The following is a 24,282-nucleotide window of genomic DNA, read 5'->3' on the forward strand; positions in this document are numbered from 1 at the left end:
ACTGGGAGAAGCTCTGACAGCTGACCTTGACCTTCCTGCCTCCTCCCCCAGCTGTCGGATTGGCAGAGACATCCGGACACCCAGGCTGGCACGAGGCAGGACCCTTTGTCTGGGCCAGTCCTGGCAACACCCTTCCCTGCAGCAGCCACTGCTTGTCCCAGGCCAGCATCTCGGGCTGGGCCTGCAGGGAGCAGTGCCTCTGGCCCACAACGCTTGCCAAAGCCGCGAAGCCCAGAGAAGCCCCTTTCTCCCGGCCTCTGCCGTTGATAACTCGACTGTTCTGAGCATTGCTGCCTGAGTCATCTCCCTGAAACCTGGCTGACCGCATCGCCGCCCTCTGCTTACAAACCTCTATTGGCTGCCACTGTCTGTGGGACAGCGACCAAGCACTTCAGCCTGGCACTCAAGACACTTCGCAAACTGGCGTCGGCTCCTGACACTTCCTCTGCATACCCCACGCTCCCATCACACTGGATTTATCATTATTCCCAGAGCACGCCAGGCTTGTTCATTGCTCTGCCCTCTGCAGAAATGGTTTCCTTTCCCCGAAATAGCCTCTGCTCCCTCCTTTCCTTCACTGTGTGTGTAAGGGAAGATGTTGGAAGCAAACCATGTTTGGGGGCCAGGGTGACTTTGATTCTGTTTCCAGCTCTGCCACGGCTCTAGGTGTGAGGTCTCTGCGTGGTTCAATTCACCTCTCTGAGCCTCAGTTTGCTAAACTGTAAAATGGGGATAAGGATTTGTGCAGCACGGGGTTGGGATGATGAGCTTCATAAATAAAGGGCTTAGGACGGTGCTGCCATATGAGAAGTGCTCATTAAATGGTAGTTGTTATTATTCTGTCCCCGCTCAAACACCCCTTTGGGAAACCTTCCCACATTCCTCCATACAGAACCAGTGCTTCCTCGTCCCACAGTGCCAACATTCACACCTCACTCATTGCAGTAACCCTAGAGCTCACACAGCGCCCAGGCCAGAACCAGCAATGTGAGCCCCAAGAACAGCAGTGTCATTCTCTAGGTGAAGGATTCCAACTCGGTTATGGATCTTACGGCACTGCTTGGAAAGTGCTGCACCCTATTCTCTGTAGTTCATAAAAAAGTATGTGGAGTGTTTCGTATGTGGTATAAATGCCGCATATTAAAGGGCCTTTCTTGGAAGCATCTTTGTCCAGCGGCCCCATGCAAAGCTTCCCAGGGAAGCTTAAAGCCTTGCAGGCATTTCCCAGCAAAGGCAAGCCTGCTCCCAAGGCTGCCTGGAGTCCCAGTTGGTGTCCTCACGGGTCACCCTCTTTATCCAATAGGAAAGAAGCTCCTTGTCACTCAGGATCTGGGGACCTGGTTTTTCGGCTTCATCTCCAGCCATGTCCCCAGACCCCTCACACTCTTGGCTCCAGTCACAGTTCCTTGGAGCGTTGGTGAATGTTGCTGCCTTTCAGATTCCTATTCCTCCATCTGTCTCAGCGACCTCAGCCTCAGCGCAGGGTCTGCTTCCTCCCAGGTCCAGGTTAGAGCCCTGGTCTTGGTTCCTGCGGCCCCCCGTACTCCCCACAGTCTGCAGCTCTGTCACTGGGTGCTGTGAATGCCTGGATCCTCTTCCACCCCAACACTACCTGTGCGGTCCTGTGCCCCTCCCAGGGGCAAAGGTGGCTCACCTTACCTTGGCATTCCTGTGTGGCCCCCGAGGTGGCCAACGTGTAGCCAGGGTAGCAGAAGCAGGAGTAGGAGCCCACGTGGTTGACACAGCGCCCCCTTCCCTTGCAGGGGTCCCTCAGACACTCATCGTCATCTGAGCGGAGGGAGGTGAGAAGGACAGTCAGGGAGGCCTTCCTTTGGGCACCTGCCAGCCACCTGCCATGCTAAGGACTGGACAGGGAATGGTGCTGTGGGGCAAGGAGGGGATGAGGGAGCAGAGGAGGCTGGGAGTTGAAAAATCTCAAAGGCTGAGGGCCATGAAGTTGGTTCATTGGGCCCTTTCAAGAACCAAGGGCCTGGGGCCGTGGCTCCGCACCTCCCCCCTGCCCCGTGTCCCCCTCCCCCAGTGGCCCGGTGATAACTTCCTTTCTCCTTCAAGGTACAGTGGATGTGTCTCCCTTGTATAAAAATATTGGGAGAGTGGATGAGGCCCACACTGGATGATTTATGTGTTATGCCTCCGAACCTCTCCCCCAGGGATGGCCGTGGCTTCAGTCTGCTATGCAGACTGAGGGGTGGGCTGATCTCAGAGCTGAAGGTTCCAAGTACCAGTCAGGGGACCCTGGGGTGACTTCGCATCCTCCTGAAGTCCTGGGGACTCATCAGATGGTGCTCCCAGAGATCGCTGTCCCCGAGGTTAAGGTTAGCTTTGTCCGTAGGGATTGCTCTCCTCAGTCCATCCACCACACAGCACTGCTCGGACTTTCGGCTGCCTGGACTCTGGACTGTCCTCCAGCCCTGCCTCCACCCGCCCCAGCCACTGAGTGAGCCCAGGCTGCCCCCGTGGATACCTGTGCAGTAGGCCTGGCTGGGGTGCAGCCGGTAGCCGGGGCTGCAGGTGCATCTGTATCCATCAGGGAGCTTCACACAGGTTCCCGGGCCACAGATGTTGGTGGCTCCAGCAGCACATCTGTCAATGCCTGTGGGTGATGGAGCAAAGCAGAGGTTATGGTGGGGTGCGGATGGGTGAAGGCAGTGGAGTGGGGTGGGGGCAGGGCACACGGGCCTCAGAGGACCACAGAAGCCTCACTCAGGCCTTAGCTGGGCCCTCCCACATCCACGTATAGCATGGCCTGTGTAAGAACCCACAGCACCTCCTCTCAGGGCCCCGAGCCCTACCAGGATGGAGCTTGCAGCACTGCATCCCTCTGACCGAGACCCAGGGGGTTCCAGTAACCTGTGTCCCACGTCCCAGCAAAGGGGCTCCCCTGCTGAGGCCTCCAGCCTGACATCACCCTGAATACGGGGACAGCTCTCATCCACAGCGAGTGCTTCCCTTCCCTGGCAACTCCTGACCAGTTTTTCTTAGGCAGACAGACAGATCTGGTGAGGGGGGTCTTGGGACAACTGCCAGGGGAAGAGGGGAGAGGTGGGCGCAGGCTAACTGAGCAGGGCCTTGAGTGCCATGTTGAGACAGGCCTGTAAGCAAGGGGGTCATGGGAGGTGGGGTGTGATCAGAACTGTCTTAGAAAGACCACGCATCTTGCATGTCATCTTGTTCAGAGAGGCAGCAAGATGGCAGATGGACTGGGGTGGGAGGGGAGGCACAGAGGGCCCCTAGAAACCTGTTGAAATGAATTAAACAAGGACTGCCTTGGGTGGTGGTAATGGGTAAAAATGGGAGATGGAAGCTGAATTCAGAAACAGTTTGGAGACTCGCCAGGCCTCAGGGCTGAGGCTGCATAGAGAGCAAGAGATTATAAGTCTTTTGAACTGTGTCCGTAATACCAGAAAAGTACCTGGCACTTAAAACATGCCGAATGAACAAATGACTGAATGAATGAGTGATGCTCTCATTCCAGGTCTCAGCCGGAAGCCCACACACCCACACTCCCAGCCCTGCCCCACAGCACTGAGGGAACCCCAGAGACCCAAGGAAATGGGTCAGGATGTGGCCTGTGGCGGTGCACAGCGGGGCTTCACAGCGTTTGCTAAATTGGACGAACTGAACGTGCACACCGGCCTGTTTGTCGGGCTACCCTGCCCCTGGCCTGGCTCCAAGTTTGTGTCAGCCTGGGGGCTCAGGAGGACCTCCAGCCAGGTTCTAAATGTCCTCCCAGAGGGGTGGGGTTGGGGGATGGCAAGGGGGAAGGGGGATCAGGCGAAAGTCTATAGATCGTGGGAGGGATTCTGTCCCCACATAGCTGAATCCCCAGCTGAGCCCCTTAACCCAGCTCATCTTGCCTGCCGAGTGGAGGGGGGCCGAGGACACTCCTTGGAGCAGTGCACTGAGCCCAGAGAAGAGGGGTCCTGGGAGAGGGCAGCAGGGACGCCCTGGTTCAGGCCTAGGAAGGCCAAGCTCCCAGCCCCACCCACACTCTCTGGACTGTTCCACCAACCTGCAGGGTCTCTCCCTCTGCTGGAGGAGATCTGGAAATACCCCTCACCCCAAGGTGACCTCAGTCTATGAGGTTACAAGCAACAAGGCCCTGATGAGGACGCTCGTGGAAACACACGCACGAGCACACACACGTGAGCACACACGTGTGCAGGGAACAGCTGCAGCAACACCAGCCCTGCTTCTCTTGAACCAAGTCCCCAGACAACGAGCCTTTGAGGAGGGTGCATTCCAGAGCAAGGTGGATGTGCCGGGGATCTCCCCCATACCACCCCGCAACCACTGCAGCGGCCAGAGCCTGGGGAACGCAGGCTCCAGGGCAGCTAAACAACTTTGAGAAATAGAACCATTTTCCTTCCCTAAAGTCGGGCCTCCCTGTGGGCAGGAGGCTGCCCACCGCCAGGGTACTCAGCTGACCCAGGGTCAACAGCCTGGAAGAGCCAGGCTCCCGGAGGCCCCATGTGCTCGCCTTCCTTGAGAAGGCCCCGTGGATTCTCCTGGAAGGCACCCCTTCTCTTTCTCCTGCCTGGCTTGACCGGTGCTCCAGACGGGACTCCCCCAATCACTGGGGGCACCCTGTGCTCTCTGTGGAATGCGGCGGGAGTTCACTGGACACTGTGCATCCGGTGGGAGAGCCCTGGAGTTGGCTCTGGCCGCCCACACCTCATGGGGCTGCTGCAGGTACCTGACGGGGCCGGGGTCACCAGCACATCGGTGGGGGCGGTCACTTGCTCTTCTGTCCGGGCCTCCGGGATCCCCTGTCCAGGCAGTGGCAGCGTTGGTCTTCCTATGGCGTCTCCTGCGGAGGGGAGAGGGGTGGGGGGAGCGAGTGGGCCTCAGCCCCTTGAGTGCCCGCTTTCCCACCCCCTGGACAACATCCCCTGCAGAGGTGCAGTGCCCTGTCCTCCTCCCTGCCCTCCAGTCCATCGGCCTCCGAGAACCAGGGGTGGAGCCTAGGGCGGGTCATCCCCCCTGCCTCTTCGTCTCCTGAAACTTAACCTGGCCCCAAACAGAGTCAGAGAATCTGAGAGCCCTGACGGGGCTCAGAGCACATCTGGTCTCCCCGCTCCGCAGGGAAGGAGGTGGAAGAAGCTCGTGGGAATGGCCACTTGTCCAAGGCCGCTACCTTGTTGGGGATGGAGCCGAAGCCCGGGTCTCCTGACTCCTACTTCAGCACTCTCCTTCTGTCTGCAGAGTTCTTTACAGTTTACAGAGCTCTGCCTCAACCACCAGTGTCTCATCTGCCTTAAGAGGCAGGCATTAGTGTCCACATCATAGTAGAGGAAGCTGAAGCCGACTTCTGAACAGTGCCCTGTCCCCAGCCCCAGGGACCGGCAAGCTGGGCTCTGTGGAGCTCTAACCATTTCCTGAGGGAAGACAGGCTGGGGGCAGGGCTCTGGGAACCTGACCTGCCCCTGCTTCAGCCAGCCCTTCCTCTTTGGTCTTGTTTATTTGCTGAACAGCACCATGAAGGGCAGAAAGAGCGCTGTGGCTGCGGAGGTATTTGTAAGGCATCGCGGTGCCTTTCACTGACCTATAACACCTTCGGCATACAGAGCTCCCAGGGGAACTGATCACACGTCTCATCGCCCACAACCTCAGCTGATTTGAGCCCGTGCACCAGCTCCCGGGTACTATCTCCCCTCCTAGATTAAGGTCTCTCCTTCCCTCCCTTTGTTTGCTGGGCACCACTAGGAGGAGGCACTCACCTGGGACCCAGGCAGATAGCTGGGTAACACTGGTTGTGACCTGCACAGAAACGGGAGGAGGTCACTGTTGGCTTCCCTGTCACCCCCATGATGTGCTTCCTTCCTCCACACTCACCCCTGCCTCCAGGCTCCCCGTCCAACTAACTCCCTCATTCAGTCTTTCATTCATTCCGGGTGTTGATGAGTTCTTACTACACCCTGGCATTCTGCCAGGCACTTTATGTCTACTGTCTTAGTGAATCTTCTCAACTATCATCTGGTAGAAGGCTGTGATGATCAAACGAGCCGATGTATGTAATGGGCCAGCTCAGTGTTACAGCAACAAGTATCGTATCAGTGCTATGATCTCCACATCTCAGACAGCAACAGAAGCTTTAGAGGTTAACCAGTCTACCGAGGGTCACAGGGCCAGTGTGGTGAAGCTGGGACCCCAGGCCACACCTGGTGTCCCTCACCATAGCCCGTGGACAGAGGTAGATGAGCTGTGGGGAGCAGGGGAAAGAAAAATGGGCAGGGGATGGCAGAGGGCCAGGAGCATGGCTGGGGCTGGGAGGACACGGAAGAACTTTGGTCTGGGAGACAATGCATGCTTCTCCAGGGAGAGAAGAAGCTCCCTGGGGAAACAATATGTGCAGAGGGTCAGGGATGCAGCTTGGAGGGGCCAAGGGATAGGGTAGGGATTGGCAGACTGATGAGGGAAGAAGCAGCTTCACCCTTCTGGAATGTTTTTCTAGGAGGACACTCAGTTCTTTACAGGGAAATCCTGGGCTCAGGAGAGGGGGTGGGCTCCCCCTTTCTCAATGAAGTGGTTTGAGGCTATTCACAGCTCTGCTTCTACTTCCCCACGAGCCACACACAGAGGAGACCTGAGACCTTAAGCAAGTCAGGCTCAGAAAGTGCTGAATCCGGAATTAATCTGGAACCAGTTCTAGACCTCATCTGCTGCGATGAAAGCCTGAGTGACAGCCAGGACTAACAGGACCCGGTCCTGCTTCCTTTCTGAAGGGGCCCCAGAGCTTCCCGAATGAGAGTGCTTGACAGCAGCTGCTGGAAAAACAGGAGCCGCTGTTATTACTCCCTTTAGGGTAAAACTGGGTCTTTGGATCAACTCTCCCACCACGGCTTCTCTGCAAGTAAAGTCCTACATACACGCCATCTTTCTCCCCTCCCTCCCTCACGGGACGCTGCCCTGCGGCCTCAGTGCTACCAGGTCCTGCTCTCTGCCACCCTTGCGCGACTTGCTGGTGGGAGGACTCACTTACCTGGCCAGCCTGAGAGTCACCTGGGAAGGAAAGGTGAGAGCGTGAGCTCAGGGAGGAGAGTCTGGCTGCCTTCTCCCTCCCACCCATGGCCAGGGCTGGTTCAGTCCGTGACCTCCTGACCTTGTCTCCCGCAGGCTCAGTGGTAGAGAGAGCCCAGACTCTTCTTACCTGCCTCTGCCCCTGCCACCCTTCTGGCACTGGCCAGCCCAGATCCCAGGTCTGGAAGGCCTACAAAGTGGTCAGTTGGTGAGAGGAAACCTCCGGGGCTCCTTTGATGCCCCCGGTGACAGGAGTCCCACCCGCTCCGGGCCAGTCCACCCCATGGGTGGACTGCCACCCCATCCTCGCTGTAACCCTCCTTGCACTGCCACCTCCTCCCTCCCGACCACATCGGGTCACTCCGCCCCTGCCCCAGGCTACAGGCCAGGGCAACAGTTCTAGGAAGGGGAGGAGTTGCTCCTGGCCTGGCCAGTGTCTGGTTACCATGATGACTGGAGCTCTGCCTGACTTCTGTGTCTGTCTGTTCCCAATTCCTGGAGCACTTTGGCCATCACTTAGTTCTCCTGGTCCTCATATGTCCTCGGCCCCCTGCCCCCTGTGCCACCAGTAACCCGGGCTTGCCTTCTGCGTGGTTTCCCAGGGCACCTGCCAGGGGTGCCTCGAGCCCAGTCTCTTTCCAGCCCCACGCCTCCTGGGCCCAAGGCGATTGAGCCGGAGCCAGTGCTCTGACTCTAAGGCCATGGCAGGGGATCTAAAGCCCCCAGATTCCCCAGGATCCACCTGCCGACTCTTCAGGCTTGGCAGCAAGCACCAGCCCCAGAAGCTGCGTGGCCGGGGGCAAGGGATGGAAAGGCCTGGTCAGCTGGAGTGGAGGATGCGGCGGACCTCTCCCACCCCCACCAGCAGCTCCCTGGGACATGGGTACCTCTTGACCCTATATAGGAGAAAGAGGAGGTGAGGCCATGTCATCAGGCCAGGCCATGAGAGCACGTTCCCAGGGCTGTGCTGCTGCTCTGAACTCCTTTTTCTAATGCCCCAGAGATGGAATGCCATGGGTCCAGTGGCTCTTTGAGGTGCTGTAACCCGAGGGGAGGGGGAATCTCTCAGGCATCTTCCCCAACCCAGATACCTTTGTCGGGGATGGTCCCGGCCTCCAGCCAGGTGCCAGTGGCCTCCCGGAGTGGCTGCCTCTCTGCTGGTCTGGGCAGGGTCCCATTGCTCTTCTGCCCCTGTTGCCTCGAGGGCCTGGTCAGTTCCTCCTCCTCGGCTTTCCTCATGGACAGACGGATGTCTGAGCTTGAGTAGGTGTAGCCGTGGCCGGCAGGGCAGATCTCCTTGAAGGCCTCTGCAAGTTCAACAGTCAGAGGACAAGCTGAGGGATGCTGCTCCCGCAGGAACCCAGCGCCCTCCTTTTCCTGCCTTTTGAGGGACAGGGCAATTGTAGCAGCAAGGAGGGAGGGGCCCCAGGTTGGGTTAAGGAGTTGAACAGGAAGGAAAATTAAGAGTCTTCTGGCCTGACGTTAGGTCAGGTAGGGGAAACTGGCCACTGGCTTGGAGGAAGCCCTTCGGTGGCTGGGGCTGAGATGGGGACAGAGGGGGTTACCTGTGCCAGGCAGGGGGCACTTCTCACACTTGCTGCCCCAGGCTTTGCCCACTCGGCTGCAGCAGCATATCTGCTTGGTGATCTGCTGGGCCAAAGGCAGGGTGCAGGTGCCGGGCCCCAGCGACCGGTAGCACAGCCCCTGCTGCATGGAGATGGCCTTGTCCGCTGCAACAGACACGGCAGGTGGGGATGGGCAGGTGGCCAGCGGGAGGGGAAAGGCAGTGGGTGGAGGAGTGACCGGCCACGTGTGTTCAGATTGGCTTGGCCTGCATCTCAATGTAGAAGTTGGGGCCCTGAAAATGCTCACAGAACATTTGGAAGAGTAGCTGCAGGAATGCTTTTAGCACCTCCTCATGTTATCTGTTTGAGGCGACCCTTGACTCTCACCCTCATGTGGGGAAGCTAAGAGCAGGAAATGTGGATGTCTCTGCTTGTCCCCAGATTCTGAGTCTACACGTGTTTACAAAAGCCCATCCTGGGGAGCACGAGGGAGGAGCAGTGTGCCCTGAGGGCCACAGTCTCCCTGGGGAGATGAGACGAGGTGAGAACCACAGGCCTGATGGGGAGCTTTGGGGACCAGGCCCTGTCTTGGTCGTCTTTGCAGCCCAGACACCCTGGGCAATGTCTGGTGCATGTAGATACTCAGTAAATGCTCGCTAGATGGCTGGCTGGCTGGATCCATGAATCAAAACCCCACGGACTGCAGTGAGTGTGAGCCACGCTGGGTTTAGAAAATAACAACACCAAGGGCCAACTCTGCCTCCCTGCATGAAGGGTCTCTTTCCAGAACTAATAAATAAGTCACCATGAACTCTTCCTGAGAGTGGCCAGCTGGGTTCTCCCCATTCTGGGTTCCCTCGTTCTCTGCTGTCCCTTTAAGGCTCTTACTACCTAAGGCTCTTACTACCTCCTTGCCCTGGGGATGCTGGGTCCAGTCTTTCCCTCACATGGGTGCTCCCTCTGGGTGGTGCTGGAGTCTGTTCATCTTGTGGCCTCCCCAGACCCAGTACCTGGCGATTCACAAACTGAGGGCTTGGCCGGCCACAGGGAACTCTGCTGAGCCTTGGGTGGCCCACCTGACCTGGGTGGCTACTTTGCAGAGGCCAGTCGGGACTGGTTTTATTCAGTAGTGGTCAGGCCTCCCTGGTCTGGCTGTGCCGTCAGCTTTGCCATGGGGAGTGGCGGGTGGAGGGGGGCACTGCCAGCCTGGGCCTCTCCCAGCTGGAAACCACAGAGGCCACTGGAAACAGCGGCCTGGGCGTTCACACATGCACACACACGGACACGATGCTGATACGACTAGTGACACGTACGCGCTCACGGACACACGGGGACCGCAGGATTATGGAAAGGCCCCGGGGCCGGCAGCAGTGCTGCTCCTGCTATGGGCAGGCTCCTTAAGAAACGTCTGCAGTGAAAGGACCAGGCTTCTAAGCTCAGGCACTGGAAGAGGCAGCCACAGCTCAGCCAGACATCACAGCAGGGGCGACACACATCCTCCCCAAGCAGATGAGGCAACAGATGGGACAGTAACGATGAGAGAAAAAACAGAGGAGGTAGAAAATCCCAAACTGCAAAGCCCTCAAAGAAATACATAGAGAAAACAGAGAAGCAGTGACTGTCTCCGTCCCAGCAGGATGAGGGATCAGGTTTGGCACTCGGGGCCCAGTTCCAGGTGGAGGAGCAGCCCCTGGACCCTGCGATACGGTCTAGGGGCACTTCTGCTCTCAGTCTGGCCCGTGGACCTTGAGGGTCCCATCTCGCCTCTCAGCGTCCCCACCCTGGGTCCCACCTGCACTCACACACACAACGACTCCTGGATGGATCCAGCAGGAGGCCGGGTCTGCAGGTGCACAGGTAGCTGCCCCTGGTGTTCACGCAATCCGAGTCCTCGCACAGGCCCAGGGTCAGGCACTCGTTGATGTCTGCAGGGTTGGCGGAGATGACCAAGCGCCCCCCGACCCAGGCCTGATGGAGGGGAGGGGTCGGGGCAGAGTTCTCCTACGATTCTCCACATAGAAGGACAGCAATAAGAGAGCTGCCGTTTACTAAGTGTGATCCCTCTCTCTGGGCCTCAGTTTCTCATTTGTAAAGTGGGGATAATAATAGTAATGACGATGTAGTCCTGTTAGGGGGATAAAATGAGATAAAAATTGTGAATCGCTGGGTCCAGGAACTGGTAATAATGGTCATAATATTAAGAGCTAATGTTTATTGAGTGCCTCGTGCCAGGTAGTATGCCAGGTGGATTGCATAAGATACCTTATTTAATTCTCACAGTTTGATCAAGTAGGTCCACACGGCCTCATTTCATAAGTGAGGAAACTGAGGCTCCAGGAGTAACTTGCCCAAAGTCACTCAACTAGTAAGCGGCATCCTGGGACGTAACAGGGGGAGTAGATGAGGGCAGAGTTTGAGTTGGAGGGTGGAGAACAGGCTGCCCAGTCCCTCCTATTCAGTCTTCCTTGAGAGATCCTGAAGCATCTCTGCGGGACCCAAGATCCAGGGACCATGTCCACAGTGAGAAGCTGCAGGACGGAGGGGCCCCGGCAAGGACGAGGAGGCGGGAGGATGGAGGCGGGTGCTGGGAGGTGGAGCAGAGGTTTAGGAGGACAGGGGAAATCACAGGGCTCACACTCTGAGCTCCAAGAAGTCAGGGGCCCCCTTAGCGATGGCACCTTTGCTGATGATGGTGAGCATGGAAGGTCTGTGATGGCCGCCCACCTCCAGTGCCAGGAGATAACACATGGCAGCCCAGTGTCATCAGGGCCGCCTGCTCATTCACAGGCTTTGGGGAAATTGGCACTGAGTACAGGAATAAAGGGGCTGAAGGGTGGGCACCAAGGGGACCTACTGCTTAGCAGGACGTTCTATTGGGAGGGAGAGCTGGGAAGGGGAACTGATCCGTTTGCCTCCAGTCTATGGCCAGAGTGATGTCTAAACACAAATCTGACTTGCCTCCTGTCTGCTTGAGAAGCTTCTGGGCTCCCCCTCACCTCCTACAGGGAGCTTCTAAACCCTCACCTGGTATCCAGTGCCCTCCACCATTTTCCAAAAGCCTGTGGGTGGGCCGGTGGCTCTGATGAGACCCTGGGATGCGCTTCTTATCTCCTGTGGGTGCACTGGCTGTACTCCAGCCAGCCCAAACTGCTCCTTTGCTCATACTCATCCCTCGGCCTGGAATGCCCGCATCCCCTTCTAGCTGGCCAACTCCATTCATTTTTTAAGTCTAGGTCAGGTATCACCTGAAACCTTCCCTGATCCTCCAGTCTGGGAAGGGGCCCCACCATAGGATCCCATAGCACCCAGTGCCTCTTTCTCTCGAGAGCACTTCTCTCATAGTGTGTAATTGTTAAGGCATCTGTCTTCACCTGGGGCAGCGGCTGCATCTCATCCATCACTGTGAACTAACACCTAGCACAGTGTATGCAGATCATAGCAATACCCCAAAATTAGCCTGTGGAAGTAGGAGAAAAGGATGGAGAGAGGAGGGATGGTGCCTGCAGGTGCAGAGATGAGCGGGTCCCATCCCAGACAGGGAGACCACAGCCACAGACATGGGAAGGGGGAGGTTTCAGGGGCAGGGCCTCCTGGGGAGGGCACCTTGGCATACTGAATCCTGTGGGCTTGGTGGAGGAAGGACAGAGAGCACATTCGAGATCCTGGGAATAACTTTAACACTGCAGACTAGGAAACCTGCCAGGCGGAGAGGACGCTGTGGACAGTTTAGATATGAGCAGCCCCATTGCACTCTCTAAGGGCAAAAATACCAACTTCTCCCCACACCCACTGTCCGCGAGGTCCTTGCCTCTTTGCCCTGGAGGGAGGCTAAGCCTGGGCTCGGCTGGGTCAGAGGTCTTCCCTTTTGCCGGGTCCAAGCACCTGTTCTTATCCATGGGCCAGAAATCCCCACAGGCAGATAGCTCAGCCGCCCCAGACTCCTCTCTCCTGAAGCCTCCACGGGGAGGGGACCTGGGAGACCATCTGGGTCAATCCCGTCTCTAACCCAGCTTCAAGCAAAGTGAACTGCACAGACAGTGATTTGTCCAGCTCCCAAAGCTCTCCAAAGGGGCAGCTGCCTCAACCCCAGGAGCCTCCCACTGGCTGGAAGGCCCAGCTCATATCTCACCTATTGCCAGGTCCACAGCCAACAAGGGCTCCCTGCTCAGAGCCATGGCTGAGCTCCCCCCTGCCCGCTCTTCTGTCCTGAGGTGTCCCTGGGCCTTGCCCCTCTGGGGGCCTCTAATGCAGAGCACCTGGGCCTCAGCTGGCCTTACAGAGCCTACCAGCCAGGCCAGCAAGGCCAAGGACTGTGCTTTATGGTCCCCCTCCCCCACTCCCCCTCCATCCCCTTCACCTGTGCCCTCCCTGCTCCCGGCTGCGGGAAGGAGGCCTGAGCAGCTGAGGTGCTTTGCTGGGAAGAGTCCATAGTGGTCCCCACCAACTCAGGCTGACTTGATCTCCCACCCTGGAGTTAAAAGTCTTCCCATTCCAGGGCGAGCAGCCCAGGAGGTGAATGGATGTGCGGGGACCGTGGAGCACCTTGAGATACAGCACAACACAGCCCTACAGAGTCACACACCCAGATCTGGGTGGGGGTGGGTAGAGATGGGGAGGAGGGGAGGGCTTGGCTCCCAGGCGCTTTCTCAGCTGCACCATCGCTATCCTCTGACTTCCTTGGGCCCCTGGAAGCAGCAGCCCCCATAGCTCCCCCAAGCCGGGGCTTAGAGCTGCCCAGTGGGGACCACTCAGACAGTGGCAGCTGCTCCTTCTATCTGGGGATGTGGGTGTCTTCCCGCATCATCAAGCCTCTGTTATTTCTGCTCCCCAAGCCCAGCCCTGTCCCTGGTTATTCTTACCTTGGCAGTGAGTGAGGTTCAGTCTCTTGTACCCCTGGGGACACTCCAACTGGCCATTTTCAATCACTGGGGAGGCTAAGGATTGAAGATACAGACAGGTTTCACTGGAGGGCCCTTGGGCTTCTCTGTCACCCATGCTGGGAAGTGGGGTGCCGTCTGGATGTCCAGCCCACTCTGCAGCTGTGAGGCCCCATCCCCCCAAGCCATTGCCCTGGGTAGCTGCACCTCCTTAGCTGAAATCCCTTCCCTGGCTCTCACCAGGCTACTCTCAGCCCACCTTGCTATTACTAAAAATGATACCTAGTGACTATATATCTTGTATATATAGTTATAATAATATAGTCATATAGTTATTAGATACAGTATATATTATATGATATCAATGTTATACAATATAACATGTGATTGAACAAACTTGTGTGGTTTTTTTTTTTTACTTTTTGTTTTTGAAGTAATTATGGATTTGCAGGAAGTTGCAAAAAATAGTACGGTGAGGTCCTGTGCATCCATCACCCACTTTTTCCAAATAGCTGCATCTTACACAACTCTAGTTGTTTTGTTAGTTTTTAAACATCTGAATATGACAATTCACAGTCTGGTTCTAAGTTCAGTTTATTCTGATACTTGGTTTGAATGCCACCCTAGCTGACAAAGCCCCCCGATCCTGGAAGAAGCTCACCATCGATTGCACTTATAAATGCATGATATCCATTCACTCACATTCACCAACCATGGGATGTTGTTGTTGAAATTTGGTTAGTAATTTTCATGTTCCCTGAGGTCAGTTAGTTGTTTTTACAAAGTCAAAAAGAGTTAGAATATCCCAGTTCTTGAGTTTTTCAAGTATGCAAGTGGAGAGGATTTATAGCAGCAAATTACAGGATGATGGCATTTTTTCCAAACATTCATTTTCAAAAGGCTCTGTCCCACCACAACTTCCTTGAAAAGCAGCTCCGCTTAAAGTTTATAACAAAACTGGGCAGTGGTCTGAGTCCAGACGGGCCAATAAGGCAATAACTGTCAGTATTTTGGTGCTGATACATGTCCTATCTTGATTTCACACCATTCCTCTTACTTTAAAGAGAGAGAGAGAGAGAGAGAGAGAAAGTGTGCTTAAAAACAAAGAAACAAAAACAACTGACATTCAGTAAAAACAGGGAAAACATCTCCACTACCTTGGAGGGTCAGACTCGTACGTCAACCTCCGAAGAAGTGCTTTGAAGGTGTTTTTTTTTTTGAAGATGTTTTTTCTTGAAAAGGGCTAGCAGGTAGTATACTATTGACAGCTGCCCGTGATCACAGAAAAAGGCAGGAGATGTGGAACACCCATCTTTTTGTTTAAAAAAAATGAAGAAGGACTGCTTTTTCAGTTTGATGATTCCTTTGCCAAGACATAGCCAGTAATTCTCAAGGGGCACAGGCATTTCCACAGACACTCTTCCAGGATGAAGCTCCGTAAAGATACCTTTAGACCTTAAAGATCTTGTTTTATGAAGTTAACTGCATGATGACTTCCTGTGACAGCTTGTCTTCTCCCAGCTTTGACTTCTTTGTGGCAATACCTTGCCTATGAAGGGTACGGGGAGGGGACTTTCCAGTTAGCATTCCACAGCTCCATTGCCTTGCCGGTCCTAATGTCAGCCGCTGTACTTATAGAGTTATTGGGTAATAAACCTTATTTTTATTCAAGAAGTCATTTACTGTGGAGAATGTAGGTCTTCTATCTTCTAAACAGGCTCAACCTTTAGTGGCTTATGCAATAGACAGTTCTTCATATATTTTATTGCTGAAATAGATTCTTGCAAATACCAAGAGACATGTTAATAATACCTATACCTTCATCCAGTTATACAGCAAAATGTGAGTGTCTCAGTGTTTTAAAATGTTTTCTTTTTTTTTTTTTTGAACATTTATTTGTTTATTTATTTGGCTGCATCGGGTCTTAGTTGGGGCACGTGGGATCTTTGTTGCCACGTGCGAGATATTCATTGTGGCATGCAGGATCTTTAGTTGTGGCATTCATGCGGGACCCAGTTCCCTGACCAGGGATCGAACCTGGGCCCCTTGCATTGGAAGCGGAGTCTTAGCCACCGGACTGCCAGGGAAGTTTCTTAAATGTTTTTCTAATCAAGATAGCTTTTACTCTGTCATTAGCTGTTATCTCTGGGCACATTATACACTGAAGGCAAAGTCTGGTATTAACGATAGTAGATATAAGCTGTATTTTTTTTTTTAAGCTGTATTTTATATAGACTTCCTGATCATTTGACTCCTGGGGTCCATTTTGGGTCCCATCTGAGAGGTCATCATTATTTTTACTTTGGAATATGGCCGATTAAGTGTCAGAGGAGAAGTGTCAGCATTGCATTTTTAAAGGATCACTTAGGATTATTCATATTATTTTATTTTATTTATTTATTTTTTAAAAGAGGATTTTAAAATAATTAATTAATTTTTGGCTGCATTGGTTCTTCGTTGCTGCGTGCGGGCCTTCTTTAGTTATGGCGAGCGGGGGTGACTCTTTGTTGCGGTGTGCGGGCTTCTCACTGCGGCAGCTTCTCTTGTTGTGGAGCACAGGTTCCAGGCGCGCAGCCTCAGTAGTTGTGGCTTGCCGGCTCTAGAGCGCAGGCTCAGGAGTTGTGGCACACGGGCTTAGTTGCTCCGTGGCACGTGGGATCTTCCTGAACCAGGGCTCGAACTTATGTCCCCTGCGTTGGCAGGCGGATTCTTAACCACTGAGCCACCAGGGAAGCCCCTCATATTATTTTAAATCCTGTTTCTCTGCAAGAATTTTTTAGAGTCATTTCTCCACTTGGTGAGGGCTGCTTTATTTAAAACTAGACAACCTAACTGAAAAACCCCACAAACAGAACATTGTCGTGCATTACATGTTGTGATACCAAAGACAAACATGAGGAGGTGCCGTGTTTCCCTGGAAGCCCCACACTTCCCTGAGGACACTTGCAACAGTCTGACATAGAGATCAAGTGAGGACATAAATTAGTAAAGCTTAATTTTTTTTTTAAGATTAAAGAACTGTAAATTGAAGTTGTAATTTTATCTTTTTTGCCACAGATGGTATTCCCCAGGGTTTGCATGTTCTTCCACATGGGAACTAGGCTTCAGCCTAAAAGGCCGCTGTGTGGCGATAAGTGAGTATTCTGAAAATGCTGACATTGAGAAAAAGGATGGGGTGAGGCCGGGAAATGTGAGCGCCTGGCCCGGGGCCTGGTGGCATGAACTGAAGACGGGGAGGAAGAAAGAAAGAGGGGAAGTTGTTTGGAGAAACTCAGAAAGCAAGCAGATTAGATGCAGGCGCAGAAGGTGGGAAGGAATATCTTGAGGCTGATGCCAGGGGCCTGGAGAACTGAGACAAGGGGACATCTGGACAGGGCTTCGGAGGCCTGAGGCCTTTGGTGCGTATTGTCCTGTCTGTTTCTCCTGTCTGTTTCCTGTTTGTTTCACAGGTTAGGAAGGAAGGTGAAGCTCAGAGGGGGCCTAGTCGGGGTTGCAACCAAGCTTCTGGCTGCCAAGGGCACATCCCTCCTACAGCCAGAGAGGAAGGGAGGGGGGAGCCAGGAGGCCAGGGCAGCAAGGTGGTACCAGGAGGGAGGAGGTAGGCAGAAGGACCTTGCTTCTTTACGGAGCAGGAGAGGGGTGGCAGAGAGCTGGGATCACAGTAAGGCTGGGCACCAGCTGTGGCACCTGCAGGGTACCCCGAGAAGCTGAGCAATGCGTGAACTAAGAGGAGTGGGGCTCATCCGTTAGTCTGGAAACATGCGCTTTTTGTAGAAAGTGATTTCCTCCTGAGAGGACTCTGCCTTCTCACTGGCCTGAAGAGAAACTGTCGGCTGGACAGCCCTTGGTGAGGGCAGACTTCTAGAGAGAAAGAAGTGTCAAAACCAGCGTTCCTCGTTAGACACCCATTTTTGCCAGCACCCTGCACCCCACCCACCCCGAACCAGGGCCCTCAGCCCCCTTCCTCAAACCTCACAGAGGCCTCCTATAGGGTGCTGGATCCCAGCTTCTGTAAGACCAAGTGCAGCAGCCAATCCAGAAAAATCTGCTTATATATCTTTGGGGGAAAGAAAGTCGAAGTTGAGATGAGCACATGGAAGGGAGAAACCTTGGCTTGGGGTGAGAATTCAGCACTCACCCACGGCTCTGAGTGAGATTTCGGCAGTGATGGGGGAGGGCGGGTATCACCAGGCGCACCTCCCAAGTGCTCCCAGCACACGTAGGCCTTCCCTTGCTGTAATGCTTAATGGACTGTGCTGTGGCTGCCTGTTTGCTTATCCATCTCCCCTGCTAATGCATAAGTTCTGTGAGGACAGGGACCTTGCCTTCTTTGTCATTGCTATGTCTCTGGAGTCAAGCACAGCACACGGAACAGTATAGGCAATCAAAATGGAATGAGTAATAATAGCAGACACTAAAATAGCTCATACTATGGGCTAGGTTCTATTATAAAGGCTTTACAGGTAATAACTTATCTAATCCTCATAACAGGCCTTGGAGATACTAATATTATCCCCATTTTACAGATGAGCAAACTGAGGTACAGAGAGGTTAGGAAACATGCCCAAGGTCACCCAGCTGATGGATTGAGCTGGGATTATGCATCTGCTTCCAGAGGATAAATTCTGAACTATTCCCCTCTACTGCCTACAAATAAATAAATGAACGAACGAATTCATGACGAGCCTTAGGAGTTGTCTAGGCCAAGAATCTTAGGGTCCAGAGGCCACAGGGAGATGCCTGCCCAGCAGGAAGCATATGACCCTTCCTGGGAAGCCCTCCTCTCCCTTTTTTAAAACAAGGGATCAGGAGAGTGAGTGGGGAAAGAAAGGCAGGGACACCCAGAAGGAGGTCAGAAGAAGTAATCAGATGTTGGGCAGATGCTCCGTAATGTGTACGACCAAAGCGGCATGTAGAATCGGTAAAGGAAATAGTGAAGAACATGTACTCCTCCCATGGCCCCTCAGCCAGATCAAGGATAAGTCAAGGGTCAGAGAGCAGAGGACTTGTGGATCTGGAAAAAGAGAGTGGCTGATCTGGGATTCCTGTGGGTGCTTCAGAGAGGCTCTTTTGGGAAGTGGTCTTGCAGCTTTTGGACTTTGACCTGAGAAGCCAAAACAGCTGCTGAGGGGTCAGCTGGACTCAACCTCAACTCCAAGGAGTCTGAACATCACCAAGTGCCTGTGAAGCACGTAGGGCAGACATGCATGACTTTCCTGGTCAGGAAACCTGGGCCATGCGGGCCTGGAACTCAGGTCTTCTGGCCCCGGACCCCAGCCCTGTCCACTCACTGCTGCACCTTGGTTGCTCACAGATGGGGAAGGAAGCAGAGGGTCCCCTGGCTGCAGCCTGCCCCCACCCTGCGGATTCTCACCCTTGGCTGCTGGAATTCCCAAGGAGGCCTCAACGAGAGCAAACTGATTGCTGGAGACAGTTTTGGCCCTGACTCCGAGACAGAGCTCGGGGAGGAGACGGTGGAGACATATGTCTGGCCACAGGGCTGTTTACAAGCCATGCTGATCTCAATCTGTGATGACAGATGGCTGCAGCAGGGAGATGTGGAGGGTCCCTTGCCACACACCCTTCTGCCCAGAGAACAGATACACACACACACACACACACACACACACACACACACACACACTGGACAAGGCTAAGTTTGATGCACAGGGGCACCTGAGCAGGCTGGAGCTGAACCCTTGATCTGTAAACTTCAGGTGGGTAAGCTGGATAGAAACTTTGACTCCCCGGGAGCAGTGGAAAGAGTGTGGGTGCTGGGGCAGCCAGACTAGTGTCTAATTCCTGGCTCCACTCTGACTAGCCGTGTGAACTGGGCACATTTCTTATCCTCCTTCGGTCTTAAATTTTTCACCTGTAGAAGTGGGGACAGAAACTCAGTTCGTGGGTTGTTGTGAGGATTAACTGGTTGTTTACTGAAACAACCAATGTCAGACTGAAACTAGCATAATGATAATGCCTGGCACAGTACCTGTAGGTATTCCTCAAGCCTCCCTCCCTCCCTTCCTTCCTTCCTATCTCCCTCCCTCCCTCCCTTCCTTCCTTTCTCCCTCCCTACCTCCTTCTCTCCCTCCCTCCCTCCCTCCCCCCCTTCCTTCCTTCCTTCCAGAAACACAGTTTCGAGGAAAGCAAGGTGGCCTGCTGCCCCTCACTGGCTGGAGACACTTGGGCAAGTTACTCTCTGAGCCTTGGCTTTCTTATCAGCAAAATGGGGATGACTTTTCCTTTCTCAGAGGGTTATTGTGAACACTAAATAGGCATGCAAAACCCGGAGCATGATGCTTGTCACATATTGGTAATTATAATAATGTCCATTATTCCAGATTTTCCTCCTTGGTGAAGTCCTAATGGATCCTGCAATGATTGTGGAAATGCCACCCAAAGACAGGCTCTGACTGCTTCCTTGGGAGGCTCCGGAGCCAGAGTGGGTATCTTGGTCACCATGACCAGTGAGGTGGAGAGGGGTCTGGTCAGAGCCCTGGCTCAGACAGGCGCCGCTTCCGCCACCCTAACCCTATCCCTCCCAGGGCTCTCCAGGCCAGAGATGCCATGTGTCAGTGACACCCCTGCTAGGGTAGGGAGGGTGCTAACTGGAGCTGAGTCACAATTCCCAGGAGGCTTCGAGCCAAAGAATCACGGCTTTTATCAGCCCAACAACTGGAATTCTTAAAATCTCATTTCTTTAGGGCAGGAGACTGGGTGTCTGACCCAGAGTTACAGAGAACAGGAGCCCCACCCCGGCACAGCTGTTCCCCCGGCCGGGGTCCTCTAGCTCATTGAATGCCTAAGCCAAGAAGCAGAGGAAGGGGATCACAGAGCGATTAGAAGCAGGGCTCTGGGGTCACATAGACCTGGAGTTTCAGGCCCAATTTCTTCATCTGTAAAATGAAGATAGTAACACCCACCTAGAGATGTCGTTAAGAGGCAAGGAAATGAGAACGAACTTAGCGTGGTGCTTGGCGCGTATTACACCCTCTGAGTAAAGGGCTGCTAATGAGGACGTGATGAGAGTGATGCTGCCATGACTCGCCCTAGGGTTCTCTGCTCCAGCCTCCTCAGACATCACCTTCACATGCCCACTCTCCTCGGGGGCTGGCATCACAGACCTACACCTGGAACACTCCTTGTGGGCAAGGGCCATGGCAAAACCCAGCCAAACCAAGGCTTTCCTTCTATTGAGAGTTTCAAATAAATGTTCAGATGTATATATAAACCTATATTCCCTCAAAAATCAATTTCCTTTCCACACACCTGTTCTTGGTAGGCATACTCCTCGTGGCAGGGAGTTCAGGACTTCTGGAAACATCCCATTATATTGCTGGGCAGCTACAGTTTTTAATAAGTTGTCCCTACTGCTCAGTTTCCAGTTGAGTTCTGCCTACTAGAAACACCCACACATCGGCTTTTGCCCACGCCCTGAAACCACACGGAACAAGCCTGCCCACTCCCCCGCAACCCCCGGATGTTTCTTTCAACGCATCTCTGTTGATTCAGGCCTGCACTGCAGGTTGCTGCCCTGCCTGTCTGTTCAATCCAATCTTCTGGCAGGATGTTGTCCTTCATGTATACGTGGAATACAGTCCTGGGATGCACCCTCTTGACTGTAAAATCCTGGTCTAGCATCCTGATTTGTATTGTCTTCAGGTTGCCCCAACGCCCCCCTCCCCAGAATGATTAGGGAGATCCTGGTCCCCTAAGAATCAGACACACTGTGATTTGAATCCTAGCTCCCCTGTCCTAGCTGTGTGACCTTGGACGAGTTCCTCAGCCCTCTCTGAGCTACATTTTTCTCCTCCGTCAAATGGGGATAAAGATCCTTAGCTTGCCGCTGGTTGTGACAGTGAAATGAGATCACGTAGGTGCAAAGCACGGCACAGTGGAAAACTTCAGTACCTGGCGGCTCTTGTTGTTTTTAAGAGGGAAAGATGCAGAATTTCTTGAAGGGGACGAACAAGAGAATCAGCTCTCCCCGGAGACACAGGGAGGGGCCTGGATTCTGCGGTGAACTCACCCTACTCCAGGCAGACGGAGAGATGGTCTCGTGGCAAACAGCCGGGGCCCACCACTGCGGGCCGCGCGCCGTGTGCCAGCCCAGCCTGCCCCAGCAAAGGGGCCTTGGGGTTGACACAGCCGGTGCCAAGCCAGATGGGGCAGCGGCCAACTTTCCAGTCAACCCAGATGTCTGTCTTTCTCGGATGAAAACTCAAAAATGTGGTCTCAGTCAAAGTGGCTTTTGAGAGCTGTGTGCTCTCCAGACCCTGCAGAAGCTCTGAGCTGCAACTCTTGATAACTCCCCAGGGGTCAGGAGGATGTGGCTCAGGCCAGGTTCTGGCAGGTCAGCTGCATCTGTCACTCAGAGTGAAGGGAGAAAGGTGGGGGGACCAGAGGCTGACCTAGATTGACTCTCTGAGCCGTTTCCCTAAGAAGGCACTGAGGAATTTTTCTGGAAGAAAAGGGATTTGTCTGTGCCATGTAACTGAGACTTCAAGGCAGTCCTTTCCCATGTCAGAAATAGCAGCACTGCAGGGACCTTCTTCAACCGTCCTGTACAGCCTCAGAAGCCAAAGCTGATTTAGCGGAAGCCATGAAGTCACGTGGTTCCCCCCGCTGCTGGCTCCATCACTCCCCTCACCCCCTGATTCTACTAGACCACCTTGTTGGGGATGACAAAGCCCTTCCCTGAGGGGCACAGCCTTATTTTATCAGAAGAGAAATAGAGGTTCAGAGGGGCATAGCCACCAGGGCTGAGAATGTTCCGGAACTCAGGAGTATGCCTGTCTTGCCGACCATTCCCAAACCTACCCCAGCAGCTCGCCTTTTTTTCTAGAGTCTTGCACAGTAGCTTGCCTGTCTTGCCTACTTAAAGAAACATTCCCCACCCCGGCCCCAGGCCTGGGACTGGAGCTAGGTGTCTGGCACCCTGTCAACACAAACAAGGTTCCCCAGCATCTTGCCCCTTCTCTCTACAATGCCCAGCTGCACTTTAATGCATTTAAAATGTTTACATTGCCCTTTGCAATTTCTTGCTCAGTGTGGGGAATGCCTAACATTCCAGGGTCTGCACCCTTGTGCCCAGCTTGCTGAGGTGTGCTGAACACAGTGAGGGGTGGTGCGAGCAGGGGACAGGGAGGGGGTGGGTGCTCAGCCTTGGGTGTGCTATGCTCCGGGAAATGTTCTCACTCTGTCGATCTCACCTGCCTGTGCAATTTCCTTGGGTTGTTAAGCTCTTTCCCATCTCTTTGGCCCCCTCTAATAATTCTATTTTTTTTAAATAAATAATTTATTTATTTAATTTTTGGCTGCATTGGGTCTTTGTAGCCGCGCAGGCTTTCTTTAGTTGTAGAGAGCAGGGCCTTCTCATTGCAGTGGCTTCCGTTGTTGCGGAGCACGGGCTCAGGCACGCAGGCTCAGTAGTTGTGCCTCGTGGGCTCTAGAGCGCAGGCTCAGTAGTTGTGGCGCACGGGCTTAGTTGCTCCGCGGCATGTGGGATCTTCCCGGACCAGGGCACGAACCCACGTCCCCTGCATCGGCAGGCAGACTCTCAACCACTGCGCCACCAGGAAAGCCCCCGAGTTGACTTTTGACAGGCAAAAGAAATACATGCCAGGCCTGGACCCGAGCCCAGGAGTGAGGCCTGCAAGAGGAAGACAGGCTGAGCGGGCAGGAGCCACACTCAGGCATAGGTACCTCATCACCTGTCTCCCAACTTTAAGATCAATGCCTATGAGAGTGGCATTTTGCTCACTCCTGAATTCTCAGTGCTCAGTATAGGCAAGGCACCTGGTGAGTATTTGCCGAATGAATAAATGAATATGTTAGGTTTTCCCACCACAAAAAAGAGGGCTGGCCGCTGAGTTTCCCATACCCCAAGGCCGAGGACATTCGGGGACAGATGCCCAACACTGATTCAAAGGCTGAGAGGCAGGAAACAGGAGCTGAGGAGGAGGCCTAGGGGTCCCTCCAGGGAGAGACTGAGAGAAACACTGAGTCACTAAATCAAGACCTCTGGGCCCCTGGTACCTGGGCAGGGGGTATGTGGAAGGCGGTTGAGGGGTAGAAGAGGGCCCAGCATGGGATGTAATTCCTAAAATCTGAGCAAGAACAACTGGCAAAAGAGAGTAACCCATTCCAGGCCATCAGACCGAGCAGGCAGGCCACGCTGCACCTGGCAATGGGTCTGTGCCGTCAGAAGCCTCCGCCACCAGCCAAAAGCACACTCAAGGTCGATTTGGAAAGCTTTCCTAGTTTACCAGCCTGTTCTACCTGCCTGGCCCCTGAGGCCCTGGTGGGAAATGCGGGGGGTGGTGCCTGCAGCAGAGGCCAGGCCCTGGGAGAGCTTTGCTGACAACCCTGGACCCTGGCACCCAGCACTCACCTGGTCTGGGTGGACACGGGGCACAGGAAGTCACTCCCCAGAAGGCTCCCACACTGCCACAGCAGTCCTCTTGGGCAGTCAGCTCCAGCAGGGGGTTGGCACACTGGAAAAAAGCCCATGGACACTCATCACCTGCTTCCCTCCCCTGCTGCGCACAGAGATGTCACAGGAAAGCCTGAGACATGAGCTCACCACTCGCATCCTGCAGAGAATGCCCCCACCCAAAGGGAGGGGAGGAGAGGGGAGGAGTTGTCCCGGAAGGAAGCAGTGAAACCCAAAGTCCACTCTGCCAGACCCTAAACTTGGGAGGGGAGTGGCAGGAACACATCCAGATAAGATCTTGTCTGTGAAGTCTGCAAACTGCCCCCATCCATGTTCCCAGCCCACAGAGGTTGGGCTTTCCTCC

General features: G+C 54.2%; 1 protein-coding gene across 1 annotated transcript in view; it reads right to left on the reverse strand.

Annotated features, from left to right (window-relative positions):
• The window catches only part of LTBP2 (latent transforming growth factor beta binding protein 2), a 99,596-nt gene that overhangs the window by 22,846 nt on the left and 52,468 nt on the right, over positions 1–24,282 (reverse strand). Inside the window, exons 8-17 of the mRNA XM_089907953.1 lie at positions 23,877–23,979; positions 13,466–13,540; positions 10,409–10,531; positions 8,607–8,771; positions 8,133–8,348; positions 7,004–7,023; positions 5,742–5,781; positions 4,718–4,831; positions 2,486–2,614; positions 1,660–1,788 (exon numbers count right to left, since the gene is read on the reverse strand). Coding sequence (XP_089764079.1) covers positions 1,660–1,788; positions 2,486–2,614; positions 4,718–4,831; positions 5,742–5,781; positions 7,004–7,023; positions 8,133–8,348; positions 8,607–8,771; positions 10,409–10,531; positions 13,466–13,540; positions 23,877–23,979 — 1,114 coding nt within the window. The remainder of the gene's footprint in view (positions 1–1,659; positions 1,789–2,485; positions 2,615–4,717; positions 4,832–5,741; positions 5,782–7,003; positions 7,024–8,132; positions 8,349–8,606; positions 8,772–10,408; positions 10,532–13,465; positions 13,541–23,876; positions 23,980–24,282) is intronic.

Source organism: Delphinapterus leucas, chromosome 2 (assembly GCF_059928025.1).
Source record: "Delphinapterus leucas isolate spDelLeu-1000000601 "Yukka" chromosome 2, BTC_Dleu_Yukka2, whole genome shotgun sequence".
In the NCBI taxonomy this organism is placed as follows: domain Eukaryota; kingdom Metazoa; phylum Chordata; class Mammalia; order Artiodactyla; family Monodontidae; genus Delphinapterus; species Delphinapterus leucas.